Below are 26,857 nucleotides of genomic sequence, written 5' to 3'. Positions count from 1 at the left end.
TTGTTAAAATTTTTACTCATTTTCGAGAGTGAGTTAATGAAACGTTATTACATTTCAATCCCCAAACAGTAAACATCGTATAAATCTTGCTTTTAAAAATTAAAATTCAGAAAGGATTTCTAGTGAGTGAAATACGTCTTAGAAAATGCAATAATTATATTTTATGTATGATGAGAAGATGAGGCATTTAACTATTAACTAGCGTTGATTTATTTTTTCATATTTCGTTTCTTAAAACGATCTATAAAGAGCGGCCGCATCCCTTAAAAAGGCACAGATTCGCATTGCTCAATTTTCTGACTATTCGAAACTTAGCATTAGTCAGAAATTATATTCTTTCCTTTTCGTGACTTCGCTCTGCATTTTGTTTTAAGAATGAAAGTCTGCTGCGCATCTATAAAAACAATCAGCAAGTTTTGTTCTGACAGAAATGGTTTTAGAAGTTTTGCCTTATCTGAAAATATTCTTTCTTTTTTTTTTAAAAAAAAAAAAATCAAATTTGATTTAAATAAGATCTTTTGAATATGCTAGATTTTCTAGTTTGAAAAGTTAATTTTAACCTTCCCTGTCTTAAGAAAGTTGCGGCAGAAGAATTTTTATGATATTCAATTCTTCTAATGCATTATTATTTTTCTATATATATACAATGAGTTCTATTTGGATTAAATAATACAACACTAAAAATGGTACGTAAAGCCTCTGTCATTATTACTCCTATAGTTAATGACTCTTTATTTTTTATTTAAAATGGTAGAAAAAGTTGCATTTCCACTCAACTGCATTCAATCAAGCCTTTCTATTTCCTTAAACTATTTATTTCAGTACATTTTTACATAAACCATCTAGGAAATACACATATTTTTATTTCAATTTTTGTAATATTTCAACTTGTGTACCCTTTCTTTCTAGAAAGTTTTTTATCTGTAAATAATTTACAGCTTATTTTTACTGCTATATTTTTTGGCATCACGTTTTGTTTTCATCGTCTTAAAACTGGTAACATAAAGGAGAAATGAACTATCGAAGATTGAAAGACTCGATTTAGCAATATATATAGATATATATATTGAATAATTATTTATGATTGGCGCAATTCATTTACATGTCGTTTATTAAAATCTTATTTGCAAATTAAAATATATACTTTTGTATTAACACATTGCATACTGGAATGAATGTCCTTTTATTAAATAAGAATAAGAACATCAAGATGAGTGACAGATTAAATAATATTTTTTTCTTCTTTAATAATAATAAAAAAATTAATTTAAGAGAATTAGTCACAATTTTCCTCTGATGATTTCTTATCAGTTAACGTACCAGCAAAATGGGTGGATATTTTTTCTGAAAATATTTCTTAATTCTTCCTTTTTTTTTTCTTTGTTAATTTCCGCATTGAGTGAAATTTTATAAATATTTTTGATTTACTTGATAGGAAATAATAAGTAATTTAAATTAGAGTTAAGCTTTAAAGGTCTCTTAATTCCATGAATTGTAATGATTTAATATGTATTTTGAAATGAATTATATGTTTGTTCCATATACCATAAAGAACCCTAAAATTATGTCATCCCTAAAAAAAGATCCATATAAATTATTAAGAAGCTAAGCAAAGGAATTTTTTAAATGCATTTTCAAGAAACAAATTTCTTTATGCATTCAAAATTATTTCAGCTATAAAAACAATTGCAAGTAAAATTCATGCCCCTTCTTAAATTTTCAAATTGTAACAAATCTCACCATGAAAAAACGAACTCTGATTGAGCTCAATCACAATTCAAGAGTTTATTTTCATCCTTTTCGACGGACAGAAAAAACGTGAGCGCTAGTCCTGTCAGAAATCTATGTGACTCCTGCAATTTGTTGGAAAAGTGCATCCTTGCATCATTCCTAAAAGAGGTTCTTGGAAGACGTAATGAATGTATGCGCATGAATTATTTGATATTACTTGGACTGTTTCTGAATTAAACACCCACAACATTACTTTGTAAGTTGGGACAAAACCCAAAAAAGAAAAGAGAGAAAGAGAGAGAATTAATTTTCTCTGAAAAAAGAATAACACACTTTAAGTGAAATAAAGCCAAATTAAATATCTGAAGACAATTTGCGTATAATCAATATTATGTGATTAATTGTGGAAACATCTTGTTGTTGTGTAACTTGTTTCTTACTTCAAAGTATATATCTTCACTCATAATTAAGGAAAATATACAAACCTATATATATATATATATATATATATATATATATATATATATATATATATATATATATATATATATTGAGTGATCGATTGTTACACTCACAGCAATCAAATTTTGCGCAAATACACTTTGATGGGTGCGAATGTGCACCTTAGAACGATATTTTTAGTAACAAAAATTCAACATACTTTTAAAGATTTTTTTACAATTATTTTGAAAATATTACTTCATGAAAATAATTTTCACATCACTTTAAAATATACATACAAGGTAAAACTATTTTCCCGTAAGTTAGTAAAGTTTTAATAAATGTTTTGTAACTTTGGTGTGTTTATAATTAAGACTTAACTTCAGGGCTGAACAATGATGTTTTATTTTAATTCGTCCATTTTTAACATAGTTGTTTTCCACTGTAATATAATTGAAATATAAGATTTATTTTTTTCTTGCAAATAGCTTTCTGGTTGGTATATATCAAATTTTGCCGAATAAAAAAGTTTTTGCTGAATATTTGTTAAGGCATTTGCATTACGAGCCTTTTTCTGTCTTAAACATAAAAGTTTAAGGCTGACTCGTTTTGCCTTCCGTCCTTATACATGGCCTATGAACATATTTCAATTCAGCTATTTAATTAGTTGCTGTTTCAAAATGAAGTTTTTGATGAGAGGACAGACAGTTAAGGAAGTAAAACAACGAAAGAGATTGATATAAAGCTTCAACATCTGTAATAAAATGAAATCGAATATTAATGATGATGAAGTCCAATTTTCATGTAAAAAATGGAATTGAAATTTTTAACAACCAGCGACGAAACAACTACACACGAAAAAGAGCGATTTAAAATAATATAATAAGTTCGTAAGATAGGAAAAACACTATTTTTTTGTTTTGTGTGTCAGAATATTTGAAATAGGTGATCTTCAGTCTCATATTATTAGATTTCAAATATGATTAAAAATTTAAAGAATTGCACAATAACTACAAATTAATTAAATATTCTGCATTGGTCTATTTTCAGCTGAAACTATTATTTAATGAACAATATCTAACATTTAAAATCTTATTCAATTATTTCACCGAAAATTCTCTCGATGGACTTTAACTTCATTAGGAAGAATGTTGAAACAAGCGTATTAATCGGTGCAGCTTTAGCTAAACACGCATTTACAAATTCATAGGAATTCAAGTGGGAATGGAATTCAATAGGAATTCAAAGTTCATTTTCTCTTCGGAACACTATAAAATTTCTGACATGTGAATTGGTTTTTTTTTAAATGCGCGTTATCATCAAATGCTTCAAAGAAAAGGGGCCAATCTGCAGAGCTCTTTGCCCTTCTCAGATGAGTAACAGAAAATTGCATCACAGTCAGTTAGAATAGGAAATGATTTTACCTAAGACGATCTGGTCTGAATAAACGTACCTAAAGGTCTTTAAAGAGAGGTTTTCTTTCCGCTTTTGGTGATAAGGCGAATGATTGTAAACATTTCAAAATCCCCAACATTTCTTTGTGAAACAAATTGAAGGTTCTTCAAAAAAAAGAACTTTTATCCTTTATTGGCCGCATTATTCATTTTTGCGTATTTTATGTGTTGTTTGTACGATTAAAGCAATTAGATGCGTAAAGTAAGAAATATCAGCATTCATGATCTCTTTAATCTATATTTTTAATTAAATAGTAAAAGGCTTGTGGTTAAAAAATAGCATAAATAAATATTTGCGAATAAATTGAATATGCAAATATAGATAAACTGAGAAATATCCGAGTCTTAATTAAAATAGTGACAATTTGTACCTATATCTTAAATTTCTTTCATCGAAGAATGCGTTTCCGGCAACAATCATATGCCACACCCAAATAGTTACAAAATGGATCAGGAAATAAAGCATTCACTGATTGATTGAAAACATAATTAAGATAATTATTAAGCGAATTTGAAAGAAATTCATTGAATCGCCTCAAGTTTAAATCAAAATTTAAAAAAAATCGAAACCTAGGAATTGCTAAAAAGAAAACTGCCGGAGAATTTTTGCGATGTACTTTAGAAAGTGTATGAAAAAGTAAGTTTTGAAACATGCCATTGCAATCAGAAAAAGGACTTATCAAATACGTAAACAACTGCGTGAATTCTTGATATAAGAATTGAAATATTATTGCAACAAATAATAATGAAATAATTTGAATTTCGAATTTATTGTAAAGATATGAATCATTTCCAACTGTAATACAATAACTCAATACGATATCAGGTACCATTACAAAAGTTCACAGAAAAGTTATTCGATTCTTTTATATAACTTTTCTATGAATGTTTCATTATATAATTGTAGTATACTTTCATTGATTTTACGTATAAATGTAACATTTTTTGTAGGTTATTTTTTGCATGAAAGTAGAATTATATTAAATATGTTACTTTTAAAATGAGTGCTATACACCAAATATCATTGAAAATATTCATGGAAAATTAAAGAAAATTCTGCTATAACTCATCCCACGTTTATCAAAAGTTTTAGCTATATATGTAATAGCATGAGTAACACAAATATATATTAAGCATTTACAGAAATTGCATAGTTATGCCTCTAATACTTTCGGAGGTAATATTTGATGTAAATTTATAGCATTTATTTTTTAAATTAACATAATTTCATCTAAGCAACTAGTGTCATTTGAATTGATTTTCATTTTTGAAAAGTTTTTCTTTCTAATATCTTGGTTGATCACTTCAAATCTTTAGTTTTTATTGAGCCTCATTTCATTCTGTATGATAATTGTTCGAAATATTACTATAAATTAAAAATAAAATAGCAATGAAATTATCTTGTGTTTGCTTGATTTTGAAAAGACCTTTTTACTGAGATATATTAAAGACATTCAGGATTGAAAGTTAGATTCCAGTTTTTTATTCAAATGTAATGCTTGGAAAATTATCCTGGATTAGAATAATTTTTCAATTTTCTGCTGAAAATTATAGCATTAGAGAACGTGTAATTTGTTACTTACTGCGTCACAAAAGACTATTTGCAATGCAAAAATATATTTTGGAAAACTGCTCTATAAGATTTTGAAAAAGTAGATTCAATTTAATTGCTGTTTTAAAATTGATTCTTTATTATTAAAGACTAAAAATTTGCCCATGTAAAAGCTTTTAATTCTCGGATAGAAAATAATTTCAATGTACACTTCAAACATACATTCAATGAATTTTGCTAAAAAATTGCTTGTTTGTAAATGACATCATTTTCTCTTGATTATATTCCATATTAAAAAGATAGGATTCCAAAAATAGATAGCATATGAAAAAAAAGTAATAGATTAAAATGCATGAAATATTTTATTGAAACAAAAAGAAAGAATGTGGAAAATGTCTCATCGCATAATAAACAAAATAGAAAAAACAGGTTATCGAACAGAAAATGGTAGAAAACAACGTGACATAAACATCAAATTGAAGAAGCTTAAACAAACTCTAACTTTATCTCATATCTAAGCCACATACACAGCACACGCGAGCTCAATCAAGCGGGAATAATCCCTTAAAATGTGATCTTCAGATCTTAGCTTTCCACCTTTTGTTTTCTCCAGTCCCGATCGAACTAGGTGTTGGAAGTAATAAATAGTTTTCAAACCTGGAGGACTGATGGATGATCAAGACGGTTTGATGAGCGCAAAATAAATGAAAAAAGATATTGTATTTTCCGAATAACTCAAGTGCGGAGCTAGAACTTGTTAGCGCATCAGTTGGCTGTGCTTGATATTATTGTTACGAGGAAGGTCTTAGAAAATTAAATTTCAGTACCAACACAAGTTCTCGAAGAATTAGCACACCTTTATTTTTGATAAATTTCATAAGTGTTCCTAAAATATTCAGATACAACAAAAATGACTTGTAAAATTCGTTATAAAGGACATCCAGATATCGTTTCAGTAGCCTTTTAATAAAAAATTAATATAAAGAGGATTCTTCAGATATTGAGAAATAAAAAAAGGTCTAAATATATTCTTCCTGGGGAATTTAAATTGCATTTTGCATCCCCAATTATTTTTAATGAAATAAAATTGCCTTTATTAAATATAGAAAGAGTTCAGCACTTATGTGTTAGCACCTAATATGTTTGGAACTTTATAATCCGAGAGTTTATATTAAATTTTCGATGTTGATTTTTCTAGTCATAATACACTAAAGCTGAAATCAGAAGATATTCATCAGGAGAAACTGATACTCACCAGGGTCCTTGAAACAAATCAATTTCCGAACTGTAGTTTCACTTGGGTATTAAAAATTTCTACAATCAACAAAAAAAACTGTCAAACTAATCAGTCATTCTACGGTAAGAAAAAAAATTGAAATTATGGATTTTGCGATTTTATTATTAAGGCTTAGTTTCAATTATTTTCTTTTATTTTCATAAATTCGGTTTTTAAAAATACTTACAATGAAAGTAAATGCCACTTTCTTGAATGAGTTTTCAAAATGGAAATCTAAAAATGAGATCTATTTTCAACTTTAACGGATATACCGAAAAGACATTTTGGATTTGATATTCAATTATTTACTTATTTAATTTTTGCTACTATTTCATAAATTTTAATCCTTACTTAAATTAGAAAATAGACATACAATATGGATTATGAACCTAAATAATCAATTTAATAAATATAGAAACTTATTTCTGATAAGTGCTTTCTAAAATGATGTAAAAATTATATATTACCTTTCATAAATGTATGAAACACAAAGTTTTAGTAAATGATGTTAAAATAAAGCAGTTTCACGGCTTTCAGCTCAAGTATTGAAAACCACTCCTGTTATTTTGACTTACGAAGCAAAAATAAAACAACTTCATTTTGGAAATGATCCAATTTTAAATATATTTCTTAAAATCTTTCAAATCTGTTTCGTTAAGATAGCTGTTCTAAATATTTTGGAAAAGCAACTGGATCAACATTACTTTCGGCATGAAAAGATGGTCTATTGTTCATAATAATGATTATTAAATTATTGTTTTCCGTAATTTTTTATTTTATATTACAATTTCCAGATGCAGCCTGTAGTTTTGGATTCAACAATTTATTTACGTGTTAATAACTCGAAAGAAACTATTGTTTCACAACTTCAGTTGAAGAACATATATACCATAACACATTCGCAAAAAATAAATAAATGAAATAAAAATCTCTTCCCCACTTCAGAACAAGTCAACAACAATGTAAAAAAAAACTTAAAATATTATATTTATGATATTTGGAGAAATGTAACATATAAATATATATTTACATTGCGGATTTTCTATTGGATTGGACGTTTCCGTTTACATTTTACTTGAATTACGAATGGAAAAAAAAAACTAATTGAAACTTGCAACAAATCACCTTTATAAATATTAAATAAATAGAAACTGAGTTCAACTTCCATTCGAAATTCATTGTAATCCCCAACTAATTTTGCAAATATTTAAAATTTTTAAAAATACAATAATAATAGATCTCACTGAGGGAATTCGAACTTTTTGGGCACGTTCCAAGTGGACTTTTTATTTAAAATATTTAGAATGTTTAATTTGCTTTCATTTTTAAGCACTTTTATTTTATTGAATTAGTTTTACGAATGAAAAAATAAGGCTTCGTAATAAGAATTTTCAAATTTCGTATTTCTTGTGTATTCCATGATCATACACTGTTTTAGTTTTTCCAAAACTGGTTATCGGTTTATTGATTAATATAATTGAATTTTACTTCCACGCACGTGAAAGCATCTAGTAGCAAGTTTGATTTCAAGATTTAAAATATTTATAGTTATTATTTATAAATTATAAAGAAGTGGCAAATAAAAAAAATCCGCTTCACGATATAATAATAAAAATATGTTTATAAAATATAATTTTATTAAAAGCTGACTTCGAAAGAAATTTTATTTCTGCTTTCAACCATGTATGACGGGAAGTTTGAGACAGCTTTAAAGAATAATCTCAGTTCCGCATTGCTTATTATTTATCTGATTATTATTCCTTGTTTTATTATTGTATGATTATTGCTATAAGTGTCCGTCCATCCCCCACTCCACCCCACACACTGAAGCTGATGAGTCACCACAATGCGACCTTTAAAATGATCTCTCACATGTCTTAGTATCTGCATCATATCGGGAAGGATTTCTGATTATTTAACACACACACACACACACACACACACACACACACACACACACACACACACACACACACACACACACACACACACACACACACACACACACACACACACACAAATACTGAAAGCATTAAAAATTACAAGTTTCAAAAAATTACTTCGGCAAAAGGGCAAGCATAAATTCATATATCTTTTAAAATCACGAAAAATAATCTTTTAGGTATAAAGACTTTTTTCACAAGTTCTTTGTTATATGTAGAAAAATCTCTTGTACATCGTTTTGGCACTTTAGAAAAACGGCGTGATAACAAGAGTGATGAATGCATAAGGGAAAGACATGGGTCGGAAAATGGAATGGGATTTAATACAACGACAGTATGCCTTTGGAATATTTATTCATACAAATATTAAACAAAAGAAACGTCTTTGAGCAGCCAAGTAGCTTAGGTGTCAAGGTACTGGCTTCAAATCCACCAGCTGGAAATTCGGAACTAGGTACATTTAAAAAAAAATATTCTAAAATTATTTAAAATGAATTATTGGGTTACTTTATTTTGCTTATTTGTTATGCAAATATGTATACGCATTCGGCAAATACTTGAATTATAATGGAAATTTAATTTTTAAGCCACAAAATAATAACATAACTTTAATGTTTTTACATAATTTAAATGACTATTGTTCTCAAAAATCATTAAAGATTTTAATTTTTTCAGATTTTAAGAGTGATTCATTTCAGATTTTAAGAGTTTAAATCATTTGTCATAATCTACGCAACCTCAGAAATGAGAGTCTGATTAGATACAAAAGCAAAAGTTTCCAATTTTAATAATGGAAGAAGAATAATAGAAAGTAGATGTGAAGCTACCGAATGCGCAGGCTAACGTTATTAAATTTTAATAATAATTAAAATTCGAACGAAGGGTGGAGAAATAAATTTTTCCCCACAAACACTCATTTCAACACCTAGATAGAATATACATACAAACCGCAAAAAAATAATATAAGCTAAGAACCCAAAAGAAAAACTGTTGTCAAAATGCTCAAACATGATATGATTAATCTGTCGCATATTATCCTTTATTTAATTCAAATGTATTAAAATTTAAAAAAATCTAAATATTCTAAAATCCAAATGTTTGTGCCTAATATCGAATAACATATTAATTAAATTATTTGTGAATTATTAATTTGAAAATAAATGATTTAGAAAAAAAACAAAAAGATGAATTCATAATTATTTTTCTGTTTAAAAGCTAGATTATAATTCAAAGAATAAATATTTTTTTTTCTGTATAAAGACGAATAATAAAATAAAAGTATAAGAATAACACGCCAACACCTTAGCAACTACACTGGTCAGTTGCTCAAGGACGGCGGAAATTTATTAGTATATCAGCCGTGCCTAACATTTAAAGCCAATTTTCTCGGAATTTGCAAGATACCGCATTTTAATATTTTTGTGAAGTAGCACCCGAAAAGCACACCATTATTATACCAAATCTCATATCGAACTTAATTTTCCAACCCTTCAAACGGTAAAAGCTAATTTTTAAAACCCTTCAATAAAATGGTACGTGAGGTACGTATAAATATTTCATACTTTTATTTTTTATAATTTTTTTTGTCTATCATTTGGAATAATACAGATATAATTTATTAAAATATAAAAAATTTTGATTTTAAAAAAAAAATTAATTAATACATTATGATAACTAAGGAGCTTCAAATTACAATAATAATTTTTGAGTCATTATGCTCAGACTTTATTTCTTTTTGGAATTTTATCATATTGCATATAATAATAAAATGTAATGACCATTATGAATATATCTTCATACTTTACACTTTAAATAATTTTATTGCAATGGTTGAAAAATTGAAATGGTTACTTTCTTTTCCTTACTTTTCAAATTTCTGACTTTTAGTTCATTCTGAAATGGCTCACTTTTAATTCCTACATGTGGGTTCTAATAGAAACACTGGAAATTGAATTCTTGCACTAAATTGTTTGTTTTTTCAAAGTCACCTTGAGAAGTATGCATCTCCTACTTCATCCATCAATCGTCTATTGTTTTATGCAGTTCTGAAAAAAACCTTGAGCTCTCTGATATAAAAATCAACAAGTTGGCTAATGAAATTATGAAGAGAATAAAGAAAGTGAAAGCAGACTGTTCAGAAGTTCAGATAAAATGAAAAATTATCCTTCAAAGACCTAAAAATGAAAAAGATTGAAATGCATAGAATGAATCAGGGGCAGTGCCGAAAGAGGCTCTAAAAAGGCTTAAGACGAAAATTTTAAATAAGAAATCAGAATCTATTGGCATTCCTGGCGTATTTCTTGCCGAACCATAACAAAATAGCATTAATCGCTGCTGCCTTTAGCATTGAATCCGTTATCTGCGATACTTAGTGATAACCCTGAGCGTAAAGGGACAAAAGTCCTACGGATGCACAAAAAGAAGAGCATCACATCCGGCCTCATAAAATCTGTTGTAACGGCCGCCTTTCTATATTAATAGCCGATGCGCATGCCGAAGCTGCAGAAACGTGCGTGCTGCCTTCGTTTCATCTTTGTTTTGTTCGAAAGCCCCGGGGGAAATCAGCTTCCTCTTTTTCTCGGTTACCTGATGGAAGGGCAGCCTTCTTTGTTGCGATGGTAATCTCGATCCCACCGTCTCCCATTCACATGTTGCTCTGAAGTGGGTGGCATCGTTTGTTTACAAATCTGACATGACAGATTTAATAGATTTGGATAATTGAATGATTAGATGGTGTAAGTATTCGGAATGTGTTCTGATTGTTCGAATTGCATTGGCACATTTTTGAATATGAAGTTACTTACAGCTTTTCAGAGATTCCCTCGTCAGTAGCTTAAAGTGCACTTACTCTCTATGCTTTTTATGAGGATCCATTTTGATCATTCATTTTCAAATCGATATGATATCGAAGGAAAATAACAATCGTCTCATTTTTCGTTTAAACGATTTAATACTAAATTAAATAGTTAAAATAAAATAACTCTTTAAAGAGAACCTTGAAGTTAAGTGGTATATTCACAAACATTTATTTATCTTTTTGGTTATGAAATATAATTTCCCGTTTGCGTAACAGTGTAAGAATGAAGATTTATGATGCCTATTTATCTTGAATTCCTAGCTTTCCTTTGTTTATGTCTAAAATGACTTGTATTTAATTACTCTGTCTCAATTGAATTTGATCCTACAACACAGTGGGCACCAGCGTCATTTTGTATTCCTTTCCAAAGAGAAAGGGGCCTGATTTAGTACAAGACGGTCTGCCATTGAATGCTAGATATTATATGTAACTTTGCTGGAAATGGGGATCCTCTCAAATGCTCATCAAAATCATTTTTTAATATAAACCAGATAACTATTATATCTGGGTTTTTATAACAATCTGTTCAAAATTTAGATTTTTATAAAGTATAATATACTTTTTAAAAAAGTGCATGCATTCTTTATTCTCAATTTGTAATGAATAGGGCCAACAACATAACTGCAGAAAAATGATCGATTTTTTTTTTGGAATGTAGCTAAGCATATATATTAAATTGAAAATTTTATTTGCCATTTCAAGAAGCTAATTTTGTTAAGAAAATTAGCTTTAATTTTCTTGATTCTACAAGAAAATTCAAAAAAATTATCCAATGGCAATTGCAAATGATGAGATTTATCTCTTTATGGAATTTGGAAAGGTTTTTGATTTATTATTTGGGGATATAGCTAGAATATCTCAAAAAATGAAGTGATTTTATTCATATTAGAAGTGATTTGTATTTGACCAGTTAAGCATATCATTTTTGTAGAAATGAAAACATGAGTGAAATGCAATCACGAATCGCATATAAAAGGAGAAACCAGAGAAGTATTACTCACAGCATTTCGCTAAAATTATTTGCGAAATGTTCCTCGATTGTTTGATATCAATAGGATGTGAATAATTAGAAGTTTCATTTTCTTTTAACTAATGAGAAAAATTTGGTTTCAGAATTAATATTTAAATGTATTATATTTGAAATATATTTGGCAAGTATTTTAATTTAAATGCACTGATTTAAAATTGTTTGACAGGAAAAAGCTTAATAGACAGATTAATAATCATGGAGTTCAATATAAGCATTCATAATAATCATGACCTTCATACAAAATCAAATTTAAAAAAAGAACAGATACCCCTTCTCCCTCCGCAAGATCGTTGTTTGAAACAGAATAAAATGACGCTAAATATAATTTACTGTGAGGTGTAGAACGAGAAGAGTAATAAATGCAATATTTTGAAAGAGATCCGAAATTTATTTGCAAAATTCCTTCAAAGGAAACAATAGCAAGAAATTTTACAAAATAGTATTTTATTTACTTAATGAATAATACCAATAAGAAAGTTTTAATGCAAAAGGCAATGAGAGTCATTGAAAAATGCTGAAAATGAATTATTTCCAAATGAAATAAATCCTTTCAAAACGGGAAAATTGAACCGGCAGACGACAATCCATCATGCAGAAGTTCGCACATGTTATTTGCTTTCTCATGAGTTTCAATATAAATATTATTTATATATTTATGTAATAGAAAAATCTTTAGATTTAATACCATTGTGTATTTCTCCCCAGTTGTTATTAAATGTATTATTTAATTTGCGACTACTACATTGTTAGTAATACATACTTGTGAAATTATTTTTCACTTTATAATATTGCTTATAGAATTCTTTAAGATTAGAATACAAATGAAATGAATTGAAAATAATTTTCATCGATATTATATTAGTTATAAGTAACATAAATAAATCCATAAACATAAGCTAATAATAATAAAATGTGATTGGAAAAACGCTGTATCCAAAACAAAGAATATTGATTGTGCTTCAACAACTGGAAGCAAAATCAGTAAAATGTGCAAACATGTTTGAAATCTTTTACAAAATCAGATCAATCAAAGTTCTTTTATGACTGTCGAAACAATAAATTTGAATATAATGTATCAGCAAACATGCAGGACTTAAATTTAAATAAAAAATAAATTTTATTCGTTTATGCATATTGTGTGTTTAAAGCAGATAACAGTTCTAGAAAAAATTCTCAATCCACAGCTTTTTAAAACTTCTAAATTTTAACGCATCTCCAAATGTCGCACTCACTGCATAAGGGACTCAACAAAATTATCATTTTTATTTTTTGCAGTTTTATTTTTAAAAAGAAAGCAATTTTTGTTTTTATATATAAATGATATATTTCCTCACATTTATGTTCCTGTGAGCTCCTTAAAGATATGAAATCAATAAATAAACTAACCAATACATATTGCAAAATCTCCTTAATTAAAATAATCAAGGTATTCATTCTAATAGTAATTAGTAACCAAATTTAACAACCCTTTTCTAAACGGTTGAGAAGAATGACGAGAGAAGGGTCGAGAAGACACGTGTATCTGGAAAATGCACGAAATGACATAAGAAGGAAATATCTGCTTTTTTATTTTAAAAGAAAATACACATCGTAGTTATACATCCAGTTATAAAGTGCATTTCAAAATGAATATCAAACCCACAAAAAATAAAAGCTGGACTTAATCAGTCATAAGAGCATCAACAAACATAATAGAAACGTAAATTAAGACAATCTAAAAGCACTATAAGAATATATCAAGAATATGAAAGTTATGAACTTTGAACATCAATCAAGAGTATAAGAGATTTAAAAACTAATTATTTTCAATCTTAAAAATTTTAAATGCTCAGGAATTTAAAAATTTAGTATAACTGAGCTAAAGAAACGTTAAAAAAAGTAGAAATTCAAACTGATTGGATAGGAGCAGAAGTTAGGTTTGACCATTCTGGACAATAAGTATTCAGAAATTAGAAAATAATCTAGAAGACATTAAAACTCATTTAAATGATAAAAAATTATGAACATTTAATCAACATCAAAAACATATTAAGAAGTTCTTCAGAAAATTTGTCAAACATTTCATAAAATTTATGTAATGAGAATGTATCATAAATATATTTAACAAGCACATTCCCTCGTAATCTGTTAAATCTGAAACGTTCTGATTGGAGCAGTTAAATGTATACAGCGTATGATGCACAGCAATCTATCACTCGATTGTATTATTGATGGATTTATGAGAAAAAAGAAAAAGTACAAGAGAAGTCAGTTTGAGTATTTCAGACACATTAATAGATAAATTAAAGATATGTCAAGCAAATAAAAATGATCATTTCAATAAAATAAGTATCGTATAATTTTAAATTTTACTTTTTCTAGAATCATTTTTAAGGTAAGGATCCGAAATGAAACAACAATATTTAAGATGAGTTCGAACGACACTGGAATTAAAAACCTTCGAAGTCAATTAAAGATTCTTTAATATTAAGTACGATAAATTCAACTTTTTATGTGATTTGAGACTGTGACATCAATATGGTATAAAAACATCAAACTTTATGTCAAAAAGGACATCGGAAATTATATTTAAGAGAAATAAAACAAGATTATGGACATAATTAAATTATTATGCCTTTAGAATCAATTTATGTATTACTGAAAAAGTTATGAAGTGCGAATTTTTATACGATCTTTCTATCATATTTAGTTACATATTTTTGATATACCTACATTTAATCAAAAACGTTTCAAACTTCTATGATTCAAAATGACCGAGTTGTGAAGCTTTGATCTCTATTTTACATAATTTTAGAACATTTCTTTAATTACATCCAGAAGGTTCCATCCATCAACGCTCAAAAATTCTACAAATTCCAAGCTAATTGACTTAAAGTAATGAAAATTGAAGCTTCATGTTTTAGTTTCAGAAGAGAAGTTTTATTTAAAATGTTTAAGTATTAAGAATATGTACGAAATGTGACTAATAAAATAAAATGATTAGACAGAAATTAAGACTTTCAGCTCTATATTTTTTGATTCAACCAACATAAAATATTTTTTTACAATTAGAAGTAGTTGACTATCTGTAAACGTTTTGATATAAGCTGCTAGTTATGAAACCCTGTATATGGAATTACACTTACTTACAGTGATGCATTATTTTGATTTTAATGTATCCATGCATTATTTTTAATGATTCTACAAAAATTTGGGATTTTATTTTATTTTGGAAAAATATTTTTTTATTTGTGTATATCATAATTTACTAATTTTATAAAGGCATTCTAAGAATAAAGGAAACACATTTTATAAACAGACTGAGTAAATATTAGATCAGGAATGAGCAGAGAATGTTACACATACAGCACTTACTGACTTTTCATATCATTGCCCTGTTTTCAGCGATTATGGTAAAAAGTAAATTTACGAAAATTCAATTTTAATCAAACTTATAGTCTGTAAGGAAATTAGAAATTATTCTAACTTATATAGTCGAAAGGAAATTACCATATGGAATTTCATGTGTTCGGTTGGTACTGGAAAAATATGTGAAAACAGGAGTAATTAACCGTAATGAAATTAACAAATGTACTAATGAATTAATATATTATCGATTTAATCCATGGGTAAAAAAAAAAATGTTTAATGGACAGCAACCAACTGGAACATTTCAATATTTTGCTCTCTTGAATTTCTTATTGACAAAATGTTAATTTATTGTTCACGATTCGAATTTTCTTTAGTTCATCCCAAGCTAAAATTAAAAGCTATAAGAAAAACGTTTGTGGTTCTAAATTTGTTTCATTTGCTTAGACATGTCCTAGAATTATGCTTCAGGGATCATAAGTGCATCACTTTTGAAAACTCTTCATTCATTTGAGGAATTTTAAGATGTATGATTTTCTAATTAAAAAATGATCGAAAAATTTAAGACATTTTAATAAAATTTGTTTATTTTGCACACATTGCTGTTATGTTCATATTGTTTATTTTTTTAACTATTATTATTTATTAAAGCTTTTATTTTGAAAATCATCAAACTTTTAACATTGTATTCATAAAAATGAACTGCTGTTTATTTATTCATTACATGCTGTCTATGAAAGGCTATTATATATTAAAAATGAATTCTTATTATAATCATTACTTCATTTTTTTTTTATCTCGCTCTACTCTTTTTAGATCTGGATTGTTTTCAAACTTTTGTATAAATGAGTATTTTGGCCCCCTTAGTTGCGAACCAGCCTATTTTCACCGAGATGTGATCCGATCCCGAGTGATGTGATAATTTATATCTGTAATCGAAAAAATAAAAATTACAACGAATTAAGGACATCGATGATCGAGGAGTAGGAGATGCATCTGCATTCAGAGGAAAAGTTTCACGAACCCCTTCTCGACACGGAAAAGTATGCGTGGCTGCTCAAGTTCGTTGTACTGACGCGTACAAAATAAATAAGATGACATTATGATCCAGAAAATTTTCCCACCACGCGCGCCTTTTTGCGCAAACTCAACTATACTCGATCTTGGAGATTTCGCAACGCATGGCAAAGCCTGGTAATTGAAGTCCCCACCCCCACCCTATTTTTGAACCCCTCGCACCAAAGAGAATTTCCGGAATGATGTCTCCCCTCGAATATGTTGGTGCGTTATGTGTTTACACGAATTACATGCCTATCTTTATTTCGCCGACAATTTATTCTCGACGTCTATCATTTGGCTGAAAACCACGTTTCGATCTTGGCGAGTCAAGCGTGCAAAGCTTTATGGCAGTGGGTACAATGGCTTTGGATACTTTCAATGCTTGATGATGAATATTAAAAGGGGTGACTACTTCGTAATAAAAGCACTGCTTGATATTTTAGTATCAACCGACTTATGCACTTTGTGGAATTTCTCAAGTTTTTTTCAAAGTATTTAAATTTTAAAATTAGGAAGGAGAAAATTTTGTCTTTTTCTTCTCCAATTTATAAAGATTCTCTCTTATCTTTCAGTTTGCTATGAATACTTGATATATATATATATATATATATATATATATATATATATATATATATATATATATATATATATATATATATATATATATATATATATATATATATATATATATATATATATATATATATATATATATATATATATATACTTGAATTCTGAAAACCTTTTTTCGAGGATATGATGAAAGTATGAAAGGAGTTAAATGAATGAAGTAATTTATTTAATTTGGCTTACATATTAATTAAGAGTTTTAGATCAGGAAAAAATTCCCATCATTGCTGACTGTCACATTAACACTTACTTTCAGCCTTTTATAAGCATTCTCCACGGATAAATGCAGCATTTTTTATAACGTAGAAAGTATTTTGCAGTATTATTAGCATGAAAATATGATTTACACATTGGCGTATTTCTTAAAATTAGATACCAAATCTCGAACGATACTTATAAATCACTAACATTTAAATATTTGGCATAATTAATGTATTTAGTAGTAAAAATTAGTAAACTCCACACAATAATTTTTTAAATAGTTAAAAGCACTAAAAAAGTTATATCGTGGAAATTAAGTAAAATGATGAATATACCATAACAATATATTAAAACTTCTGCCCATGAATTATTGTCTTTTCAAACATAAAATTTATTGGAATGTCTTATTCTTCGATTGCATCTTTATTCGAAATATTTCCTTTATAATATTCGACAAAATTCGTTAGTAGAAATAGTAACTGTATGTTATTAGTATGTCAAGAGAAGAAATTAGATTTTTTATTAAAATTCATATTTGAGTCTCTTTGAAAAACTGCTTGAATGAAAATTTGCAGAAGATAAATAAAAGAAAAATTATTTTTCAGTTTTATCTTTAAATAGAAGAAATAAATTATATAAGTTTATAAGATATTCCTTGCTATTCAATATGAGCTAATACTATCAGTGCATTGTTAATTTTGAGCTAACAAATTTAAATCTTGTTTATTTTTGTTTTTTGGCATGAAGAACACGCTTAATAATGTAATTGTGGATGGCTTTTCAGAATTTTATCGATGGTTATTTTCTTTTCTTCCAGGAGCGACGTGATCTGGTGAGCGGACACGCTGCCAGCCTCGGACCCATCACGAGTATCGGCTCAGTGGGCTCCACAGCAACATTCAGCAGCACACCGCGGCTCACGCACACTCCCACTTCTGCAGACTTCCAACCTCCTTACTTTCCACCACCTTACAACCACCTTCCACAGCAGCAGCTCGACTTCCACGACCCATATGCCCACCTCAACAGCCTCGCTGCTCCTCAGCACCAGTACCACCAACTGCACCCCTCCCAACCGCAACAGAGGTCACACAATGTGGTTCGCAGGCCGAACGATGATGATACTCATCCTCTGCACCCTTTGCAGACGACGGCCATGCACCCTGGGCTGGGCTATGCGGACTCGGTTCGCAGCAGGGCGGACCCTGCATATTCAGCGGTCAGAAGGCCCGATGTTTTGGTACACGGGGGACACCATGGCCTCAGTGAGCAAGATTTGCTTAACCTCCACAATGCGACGCTACCCTCCATTGACGATGGACAGGTGAGTCAAATGACTATTGATTACCGCCGCAGCTATTTGTTTTTTCATAGCATCATGAATGTGAAAAAAAAAATTAATTCTATTCTACTTTCTATTTCGACAAATCTAAGTAAGTGAAATTTTAGCGCCTGCTTTTCTGCCTGTCGGCTGCCTACAAATTCCATCCCATGCCTCTTTTTGCTTATTCCTTGCCCATACCTAATGAGCGAAGGGGCGTTTCCTACCAGTTAATCGGCATAATTCAATCCAAACAAGTCTTTGCGGATTAGCCTCTTTTATGAAGTATTCATTTTTCATTCATGTTAAATGATGTTTCTGAAATAAGTTGCAGCAACTTATACTGCGTTATTAACATGGATTCCCACTACTCCAAGTTAGGAAATTTTAGTTTTTAGTTCTATATTAGTTATACTTACTGCTTTTAGACGCACAATTTTCTTAAGAGCAAAATAATTTCCCTTCAAAATTATATCAAGGAAGTACTCTTTTAGGAATCACGCACATCCATAGACAGTTTACTTGCGAAATGTTACATTATTTTCGCAAACATTTTCAGTCACAAAGTCTTTTTTTATCATTATTCCAGGAAGGAAACTAAACCATTCTTAGCGTGGCATCTTTTAACTGTTGGCAAACAGAAAATGGTGAAACATTTTGAAATAGCTTAGCCTTCTTTTCTTATATCATAAGCTGAGTTACATGAACACTGCTTGACTGTTCTAAAAAAATCAATACAAAAACTGAATTATTCAAAATTCAACTTTTGCATTCATTTGACACTGCTTGACTGTTCTAAAAAAATAAATACAAAAACTGAATTATTCAAAATTTAGCTTTTGAATTCATTTAGCATGTTAATGATTTTTGATTACTCAAAATCCAGATTTAACCTAGAGACTGCTATTCGAAGTGAAAACATAGACATGAGTTTTAAATGCAACGAAACATCGATTTATGTTTTTATCAGATTATACAATATTTATATTTATAAGACTGGAAATAATTCTTAAGTTGAAGCATATCATAAACATTTTAAGAATATTTTAATGCATTTCCTCCTTTATTATGAGTTTATTCTTTATTTAAAATTGTATCCATCTATTATGCATTCGCTTGAGGAAGGCAAAAAATTTTGTTCCCCAGTAACCTGAAGGACGGCTCAAAAATAAGCATGGTCCATTTTGAAAATATTCACTTATAATTATTGAAATTTTTGGAAATGCACATTTATAACAAAAGTGATAAACATCTAGTGGGAAAGCATTTAGTGAGGCAGAGCTATGTTTGCTATTTGAATCATGTGCTACTTTTTAAATCCAGACTTTCAAGAAGGGGTGGAGAAGCACATACATAGTACCTTTCAATTAATTCATCCCTGAGTGAACTTCGCAAACAATAACGACAGTACAGAAGATTGGTAAAGCCTGATCGCCCGAATGTCCCCGGATCATCCTCCTCACTCACGAAACACCGAGGAAAAAATTTCCCAACTGTCAGCGCACTTTTTTTTTTTTCAGAAAAAATGGGAGCTTTCTCTCATACAAAGGGGAAGACGCAGACTGGTTTAGCGTGACGTTCAAAACTAAATCACAAATAATAACTTCTTGCCGATGGACGCGCTTGGCTACCTGAGCGAAGACTACTAAAGGGGGTGGGGGGTCCCTACTGCATCAAAAAATAAATGCAAAAGTGGTTTGAAGGAGGGGGTCTCCCCATCGGAAAGGAAAAGAAACGTATAGAATATGATGGAAGGGGGGATGAAGACACTTTTACATAAATATTAAAAAGACAAGATATTTGACTTCGTGTCAACGCTTTTACGATTCTTACATGATATTTTTCTTCTGCAGAATTTTTTTTCCTTTGTATATGTTAACATATGATTTCTGGGTGGCAGCCTCTTTTAAAAATATAGTATGCGTTCTTCTTTTACTAAGAGCGATAATCCCTTCTTTTGGTTGGTGAAGTGTGATGAATTTGAGGAATATATGCTTTTATCATTCGGAACAGACTTGAGAGAGGTTGTTTTAGCTTGGAACATTGTAACTAAATTTCGGCTTAAAAAGTGTCTTATGTGCACTGACATCTCTTGCCTCCTAAATACGTAAACAATTGAAGATTAATTGACCCTTGAATAAGTTCAATAATGAAATCAGTTCGTTTATTTAGCCCGTATTTTATCTTCTTTTTTCCTTTTTCCATTCAACTATGTCAGATAATAAATGTGACCACAGCATAGCTATTCTATTCTACAAATATACCATCGTAAGGGCACCTTGAAAATGATTTGTTTATCGCTTGCTATTGATTTTCAAATATAACCATGTCTGAGTTTCCATTTCCTTGAACATTCCAAATGAAATTGCCATACGTTAATTGTCATAGTTGCCATCATCTTCTTCAAGGCAGAGAGAGTTGAATATTTGTTGATGCTCATTTTAAGTGAGTTCAGACTCTACTTTTTTTTTATAATTGATGAAATTCCTCTCTTTGTGTAGGTGAGTTTTTTCGAATAATATTTGTGAAGATTATTTGAAAATCATCAATTTAATTCATTTAATTACTAGATTACGTAGCAACAATGTTCTATCGACTTCAGGAGTGAAAGGAAAGTTTGAAGATATTTTATAAGAGACGATAGATCGGTTTTTGGTTTCCTCAAATTCAGTTAATATTTTAATATTCCAGATGCAAATAAGCCTTTAGATGTTTCAAGTCAGAAGTCTAATTTCTCTTTCACAATAAATAATTTAAAATTCTTCCCTGTTTTTCAGTGCAGAAGAAATATTCTCGATTTGATTCATTTTATATAACAAAGAAAAATTCAAAGATATTTTAGAAGATGTCATGTTTTCAATGGATTTGTGACTTCCAAAAATGTTTTGCAAGTATTTTAAAACCTTCTTCATCAGAAGGAAAAGAAGTTAGCTATGATATCACGAAAAGCTTACAAAAGCATGAGATTATCGGCTTATTGCCTGGCGAAAAATTAATATTTACTAAATTCTTAGAGATTTGTTCTCCTTTGTGAAGGAAGAACTCAGAGTTGAGCAGTTACCGGGTGCCTGCTTTCACAAATAGTGCGTGCTAATTCTGTTACATCTTCTTCACACCAAGCGATTGTCTCAGTGACGCATTTCGCTGAAAAATAGTGATTTATCTCAAACATGTATTTGTTTCTTCTTCTTTTGTTCTTATACCATCGTTGTCTTCTTCTTGTACCATCGTTAATTTATCTTCTTCTTTAACAAGATTAGAGATGTTTTGGCATATCCGGCTCTTGGAATGGTATTGAATCAAAGAACGAGTGAGATAGCATGTGACACTCAGAGATAAAATTTCTTAAGCAGATTTTAAGATGTATTTTTGGTTTTTCCGAAACGGAATTACGCTTTCAATTATAAATATGCGCAATCCAAACATATAATAATTCATTTACGCTACGGAAAACGTGCTGTTTGTTACCCATGCATCTGATATCTGTTGGAGCGTGCCGATAAGGATCGTGTCGCAGATTTCTGGCCGAATAACGATTTTTCTAATGGGTTTTCACTCGAAAATTGGTTTATTTATGGAAGAATTCTGCCGGAAACATTTCCAACAGATCGTCAAACAATCATCCATTTAAAAGTTTGGTTTCGCTTGCATTAATAAAATGCAATGAAAAAAGAAGAAAACTACTAATGGTTCGTTCCAAAGAAGAATGTGTCATTTGTAGCAATCAAGCAATGATACATTCAGAGTCTGTACTATGCTGTTGGACTGATTTGAGAATTTTTATAAAAAGAGAACGAGAGTATGGAAACTAACTGTAATGATGATACGTCATTTGATTTCTTTTCTGAAAATCTTATTTGACCTCTTTTCTATTCTTATGCAAATTTATGTAAAAAGAATAAACATCTTGCCTGTACATTCCTGGTATCTTCGTAATGGCTCCAAAGAACTATACGAATTTGTCATAGTTTCGAATAGAATGTCCCGGATTATCCTATTTTTTCAGTAAATAGTTAAAAAATATTAAAAGCTCACTAGATTAAATCAAATTCCCCTCATTAATGACACTTTACGTTGAAATAAAAAAAAATCATGTTCATGTTAATGGCAGCTTACCTTCATCATAAGTTTGAATATTATTATATTCCATGATATGAAAGCTCACGAGATCATATCTAGAACAATCTGGGACGATGTTCAGAAACTCTTTTTTTCCTTCACGAAGGAAAAACATGACATTTGTTTCATGAAGACATTTTTTAAGCATTCATCAAATTTCTTTTTCCACAGCCTATTCCTGATATATTTTCTGAAAAATATAATATTTTAATTTAATATGGAAGAAATGTAGAAAAGTATAATTTATTTCCCTGAACAAAATTATTTTTAAAAAAATAAAGCATGTCTTTAGTCCTATTTATATAAGCCAATATCAAAATTGTCTGTCTTAGTTTGAAAAATTTCTTTAATACACATTTTCTCAAAATTCGTTAAATTTTTTGATGCAGTTTCCCAGATATACAATTTATTATAACCGATTGCTGATGAATCTTGGTTTCTCTATTTCTCACTTATTTATAATAATATTATTACTTAGTGATAAACTTATTAATTTTGCAATGAATATAATTTTTAGTGCAATCATAAATAATAGAAAATCTACAAAGTGTCTGATTTCTAATTGTTCAGACAGATATCTTCGTTGTTTATTCAGTATGTTTTTGAAATGCATGAGATTGCATTTTTTCTATAAATGTTGCTAACGTTGAAAACGTTACATTACATTAAAACTGAATTGAATTGAAATAATTACTGTTGTTGCATTTAATACAGAGTGCAGAAAGGTAGCCTCTATCAAAAACCTGTTAAATGATGGACAAAAAAGCGAAATAATCTCTGCTAAAAAGGCTGAAATTTCCATTCGTCGCTTTTTCTTTGAGGAATAGAACCCTTTCCTCCCTCCGTCAAAACGAGACTTTCAACTTTGAAACAAATTAAAATTAAGAAATTCTGTTTCACTCCTTTCATTTTTTTAGACAATCAAGTCTGAAGCTCTGCTATGGATTCCGTTCTGCCAAATTTGACCAAAACCCTTTATTACGACATACTACAATCAATCAGAAACGCACTCTAATTAACACCAGGCGCATCAGCTTGAGTGTGGGGTGCCCTTCAGATTCCTATTAATCACAACTATTTTCTTCTGTTGAGATCTGTTAATGGCCTGATAATGTGACGCGTCAATGTCCGGACCTCGTCATCCAACAATCCGGAAGAAAAATTCGCCCTCATCACGTGGTATGCTCGTGCGTGGCGGTAAACATAAATAATACAAAGAGAGAAAGAGAATGTCTGTGTTCCGAATCACTGAGCAGAGTAACGCGCTCTTTAATTGCGCGTCTTTTCTGTTTAGAGGAGCGATGAAGCGGCGCGTTTTTTGGTCCTTTCAAATGCTCGACAGTCGTCAGGCTATAAAAGGATTTCATTTGGGACCTGAGGAACATCGCATTGTTTGGTTAAACGTTCTCTTTTGTACCGTGCTTAAAGCGCAACCAAGAGATTACGGCCGATTAAAAGAAATAACACGACCCTTAAAGAATCTGTTGAAAAAAAGAAATGACAATTATGTATTAGAGATATGCACAGATTAAAAATTTACAAACTGGTTTGAATTAAAGAGAACATAATGATCTTGCATGAGGCGTTTTCTTTAAAGGTGAAATATATGTTATTACCGTAGAGTGTTTGTTCTTGAGTACGGATCGGATACAAGTTTGTGACACTAAAACGAGATGTTGCACCGTTAAGATTTCACTTCTCTCTCGATGCTTATGTAAAATGTCTTTAAGATATCATGGCTTATTGTTTTACCATGCTCATTGCTTAGTCAGGAAAGACAAGAATAGGTAACTCTACAGGGTGTAAAAACTTCCATTAGCATAAAATGCGAGGACTCATTTTCCTGTTTTTCTGCAAAATTTCCATTTTAAGAGAAGATATTTGCATCTCGCTTTGCCGTTAACTAAAAATTGAGATCCAGGTTCAATATTCATGTTCTTTTTATTGAAGAATGCAACTTAACTTTATTCATTGGTGTTCGAAGGAGCTAATTTCTTAAAATATGGCTTTGAAGAAAGTTGTATCATACCTAAAATGAATTGAATAAAGGATGAAATTATCACAACTCTGACGAAATATTTATAATTGTATAAAAATGACAAAAATTTGTTATACTCCTGATGTAATGTGGATACATTTAAATATTTTTCGATTTTAATGGTATTGTCACGACGATGCAATGAATCATAGATCACATTTAGTAGTAAAATAAATTTATTTGCTTGAAGCCATTCGTAATATAAAAGAGCAAAGTACTTCTCAACTTGCAGGGCAGAATGAATACATTTGAAGGATATTCTAAAATACTTATCCAGAATTTGAAAGAAAAATCTGTAACTTTCTAGTACGCAAATAAACTTTTTAAAAAAGTGTAGTAACTTGAATTAAAATAGATAGTCTACTGTGGCCGAGATTCAATTTAAAAATAAGCAAATTAACACTTTGTTGTTCTGACGACTGAGCTGCACGTGAGCCCTCTTCATGGCACAAGGGGTTTTAGGCCTCTTTCTTCTCTGCCGGATGATTTCTGAATGGAGTGTTTAAAGTCTGGGGATGTCTAGAAATAGCACGACTGGAAATAAATCATTGTTCTTTTAGGAGATGATGGAACGATTTAAAGAAGTAGAACGTTCGTATCTAAAAAAGCAACGCGCTTCGTTATTTTGAGAATTTCGAATGACATTATCAAACAAATATGACATTGGATGAACGAATTAGGAACTAATAACTAAGCTGATGCTTATAGTGAAATTCATTTAAAATAGAAAAAATCTTAAATCTATGAGGCGATACTTTTGATCTCATAATCGATTAACAAATATAAGTTACTAGAATAAAATCCAGTTAAATACTTGATTTCATTACAGACTGCTAAAATTAGATTTGTTCTCACTCGTGCTCCTATTGTATGCAGTATTTTAATTTACTCAACAAATTATATGCGGGTTGATTTTATTCTGATTTCTCAAAAAAAAAAAAAAATATGGAAATTTAATTTTATTAATTCTGATAAGACATTCATAAGTCCAAAACTAGAATAGCAAAAATTCAGTTTAAATGTTTCAATACACTACACTTCCGAATATCCGGTTCATGATTATCCGGCTTCCATACTATCTGACCTACTTTTCTTTGATCATAATTAAATGAGGAAGGCAAGGCATGCAATATCCAATGCATTGGCAGTGTTGTAAATGCATTGGAAGCGGGCGTCTGCTACGATCCTCCTAAGTGTCATGTGCAAAATACCAAGTTGTGACAGGAAAAGAGCAGCGTTATGCTCGTCATTTGTTGTTTCATCAGTGTGGACGTTGTTTCATCAGTAACGGACCTCAAATGTTCGTGATTATAACTACACAATACGGACAGTATTTGTAAATTTTTCTTGGGATATGCTTAATGTTTTTTGAAGTGTACCAGAGTGAAGATTTGAAAATGGGTAATAAACGAAAAAAAGTATGGAGGAGAAATGACGCACTACAGAGCAACTAGACTCTGGTGTAAAAGCACAAGATATAGCTTCGGAGTTAGGAATTGGGGAAAATACAGTGAGGGGCTGGAAAAAAATCGGACAGAAATTGAAAGTCGGTGTGTTGCACAACTTGCAGAAGTGGAATAAAAGTAAGAATATCTGTCAAGAAAGTCAGTTTGAGTCAATTTTCTTATGAATTAGGCCTGCAGTTTAAGTTAATGTTTTGTTTATGTTTCTGCGTTTAAGTTAGACATTACAGAATTTATACAATATTTTACAGAGAGTTTATATCCTTTTACTTGCTTTTTCTCTAATAAATTCTTGAAACATGCAGTGCATTATATAAACTACCAGAGCCTTCTATTTTAACTCGACACGTCCCTGGCAATTGCTTCTATAAATCACCGGGTCGTGGCTGAGATA

At 29.9% G+C, this 26,857-nt stretch overlaps 1 protein-coding gene across 4 annotated transcripts in view; it reads left to right on the top strand.

The window, feature by feature from the left end:
• LOC129981807 (transcription factor AP-2-beta-like) overlaps positions 1-26,857 on the top strand; it is a 256,095-nt gene that overhangs the window by 166,005 nt on the left and 63,233 nt on the right. For all 4 annotated transcript variants that reach the window (XM_056092826.1, XM_056092827.1, XM_056092825.1 and 1 more), the window contains exon 2: positions 18,340-18,846. In XM_056092826.1, the coding sequence (XP_055948801.1) occupies positions 18,340-18,846 (507 nt within the window). The remainder of the gene's footprint in view (positions 1-18,339; positions 18,847-26,857) is intronic.

Source organism: Argiope bruennichi, chromosome 8 (assembly GCF_947563725.1).
Source record: "Argiope bruennichi chromosome 8, qqArgBrue1.1, whole genome shotgun sequence".
Lineage (NCBI taxonomy): Eukaryota > Metazoa > Arthropoda > Arachnida > Araneae > Araneidae > Argiope > Argiope bruennichi.
This window is presented reverse-complemented; position numbering and strand designations above follow the sequence as displayed.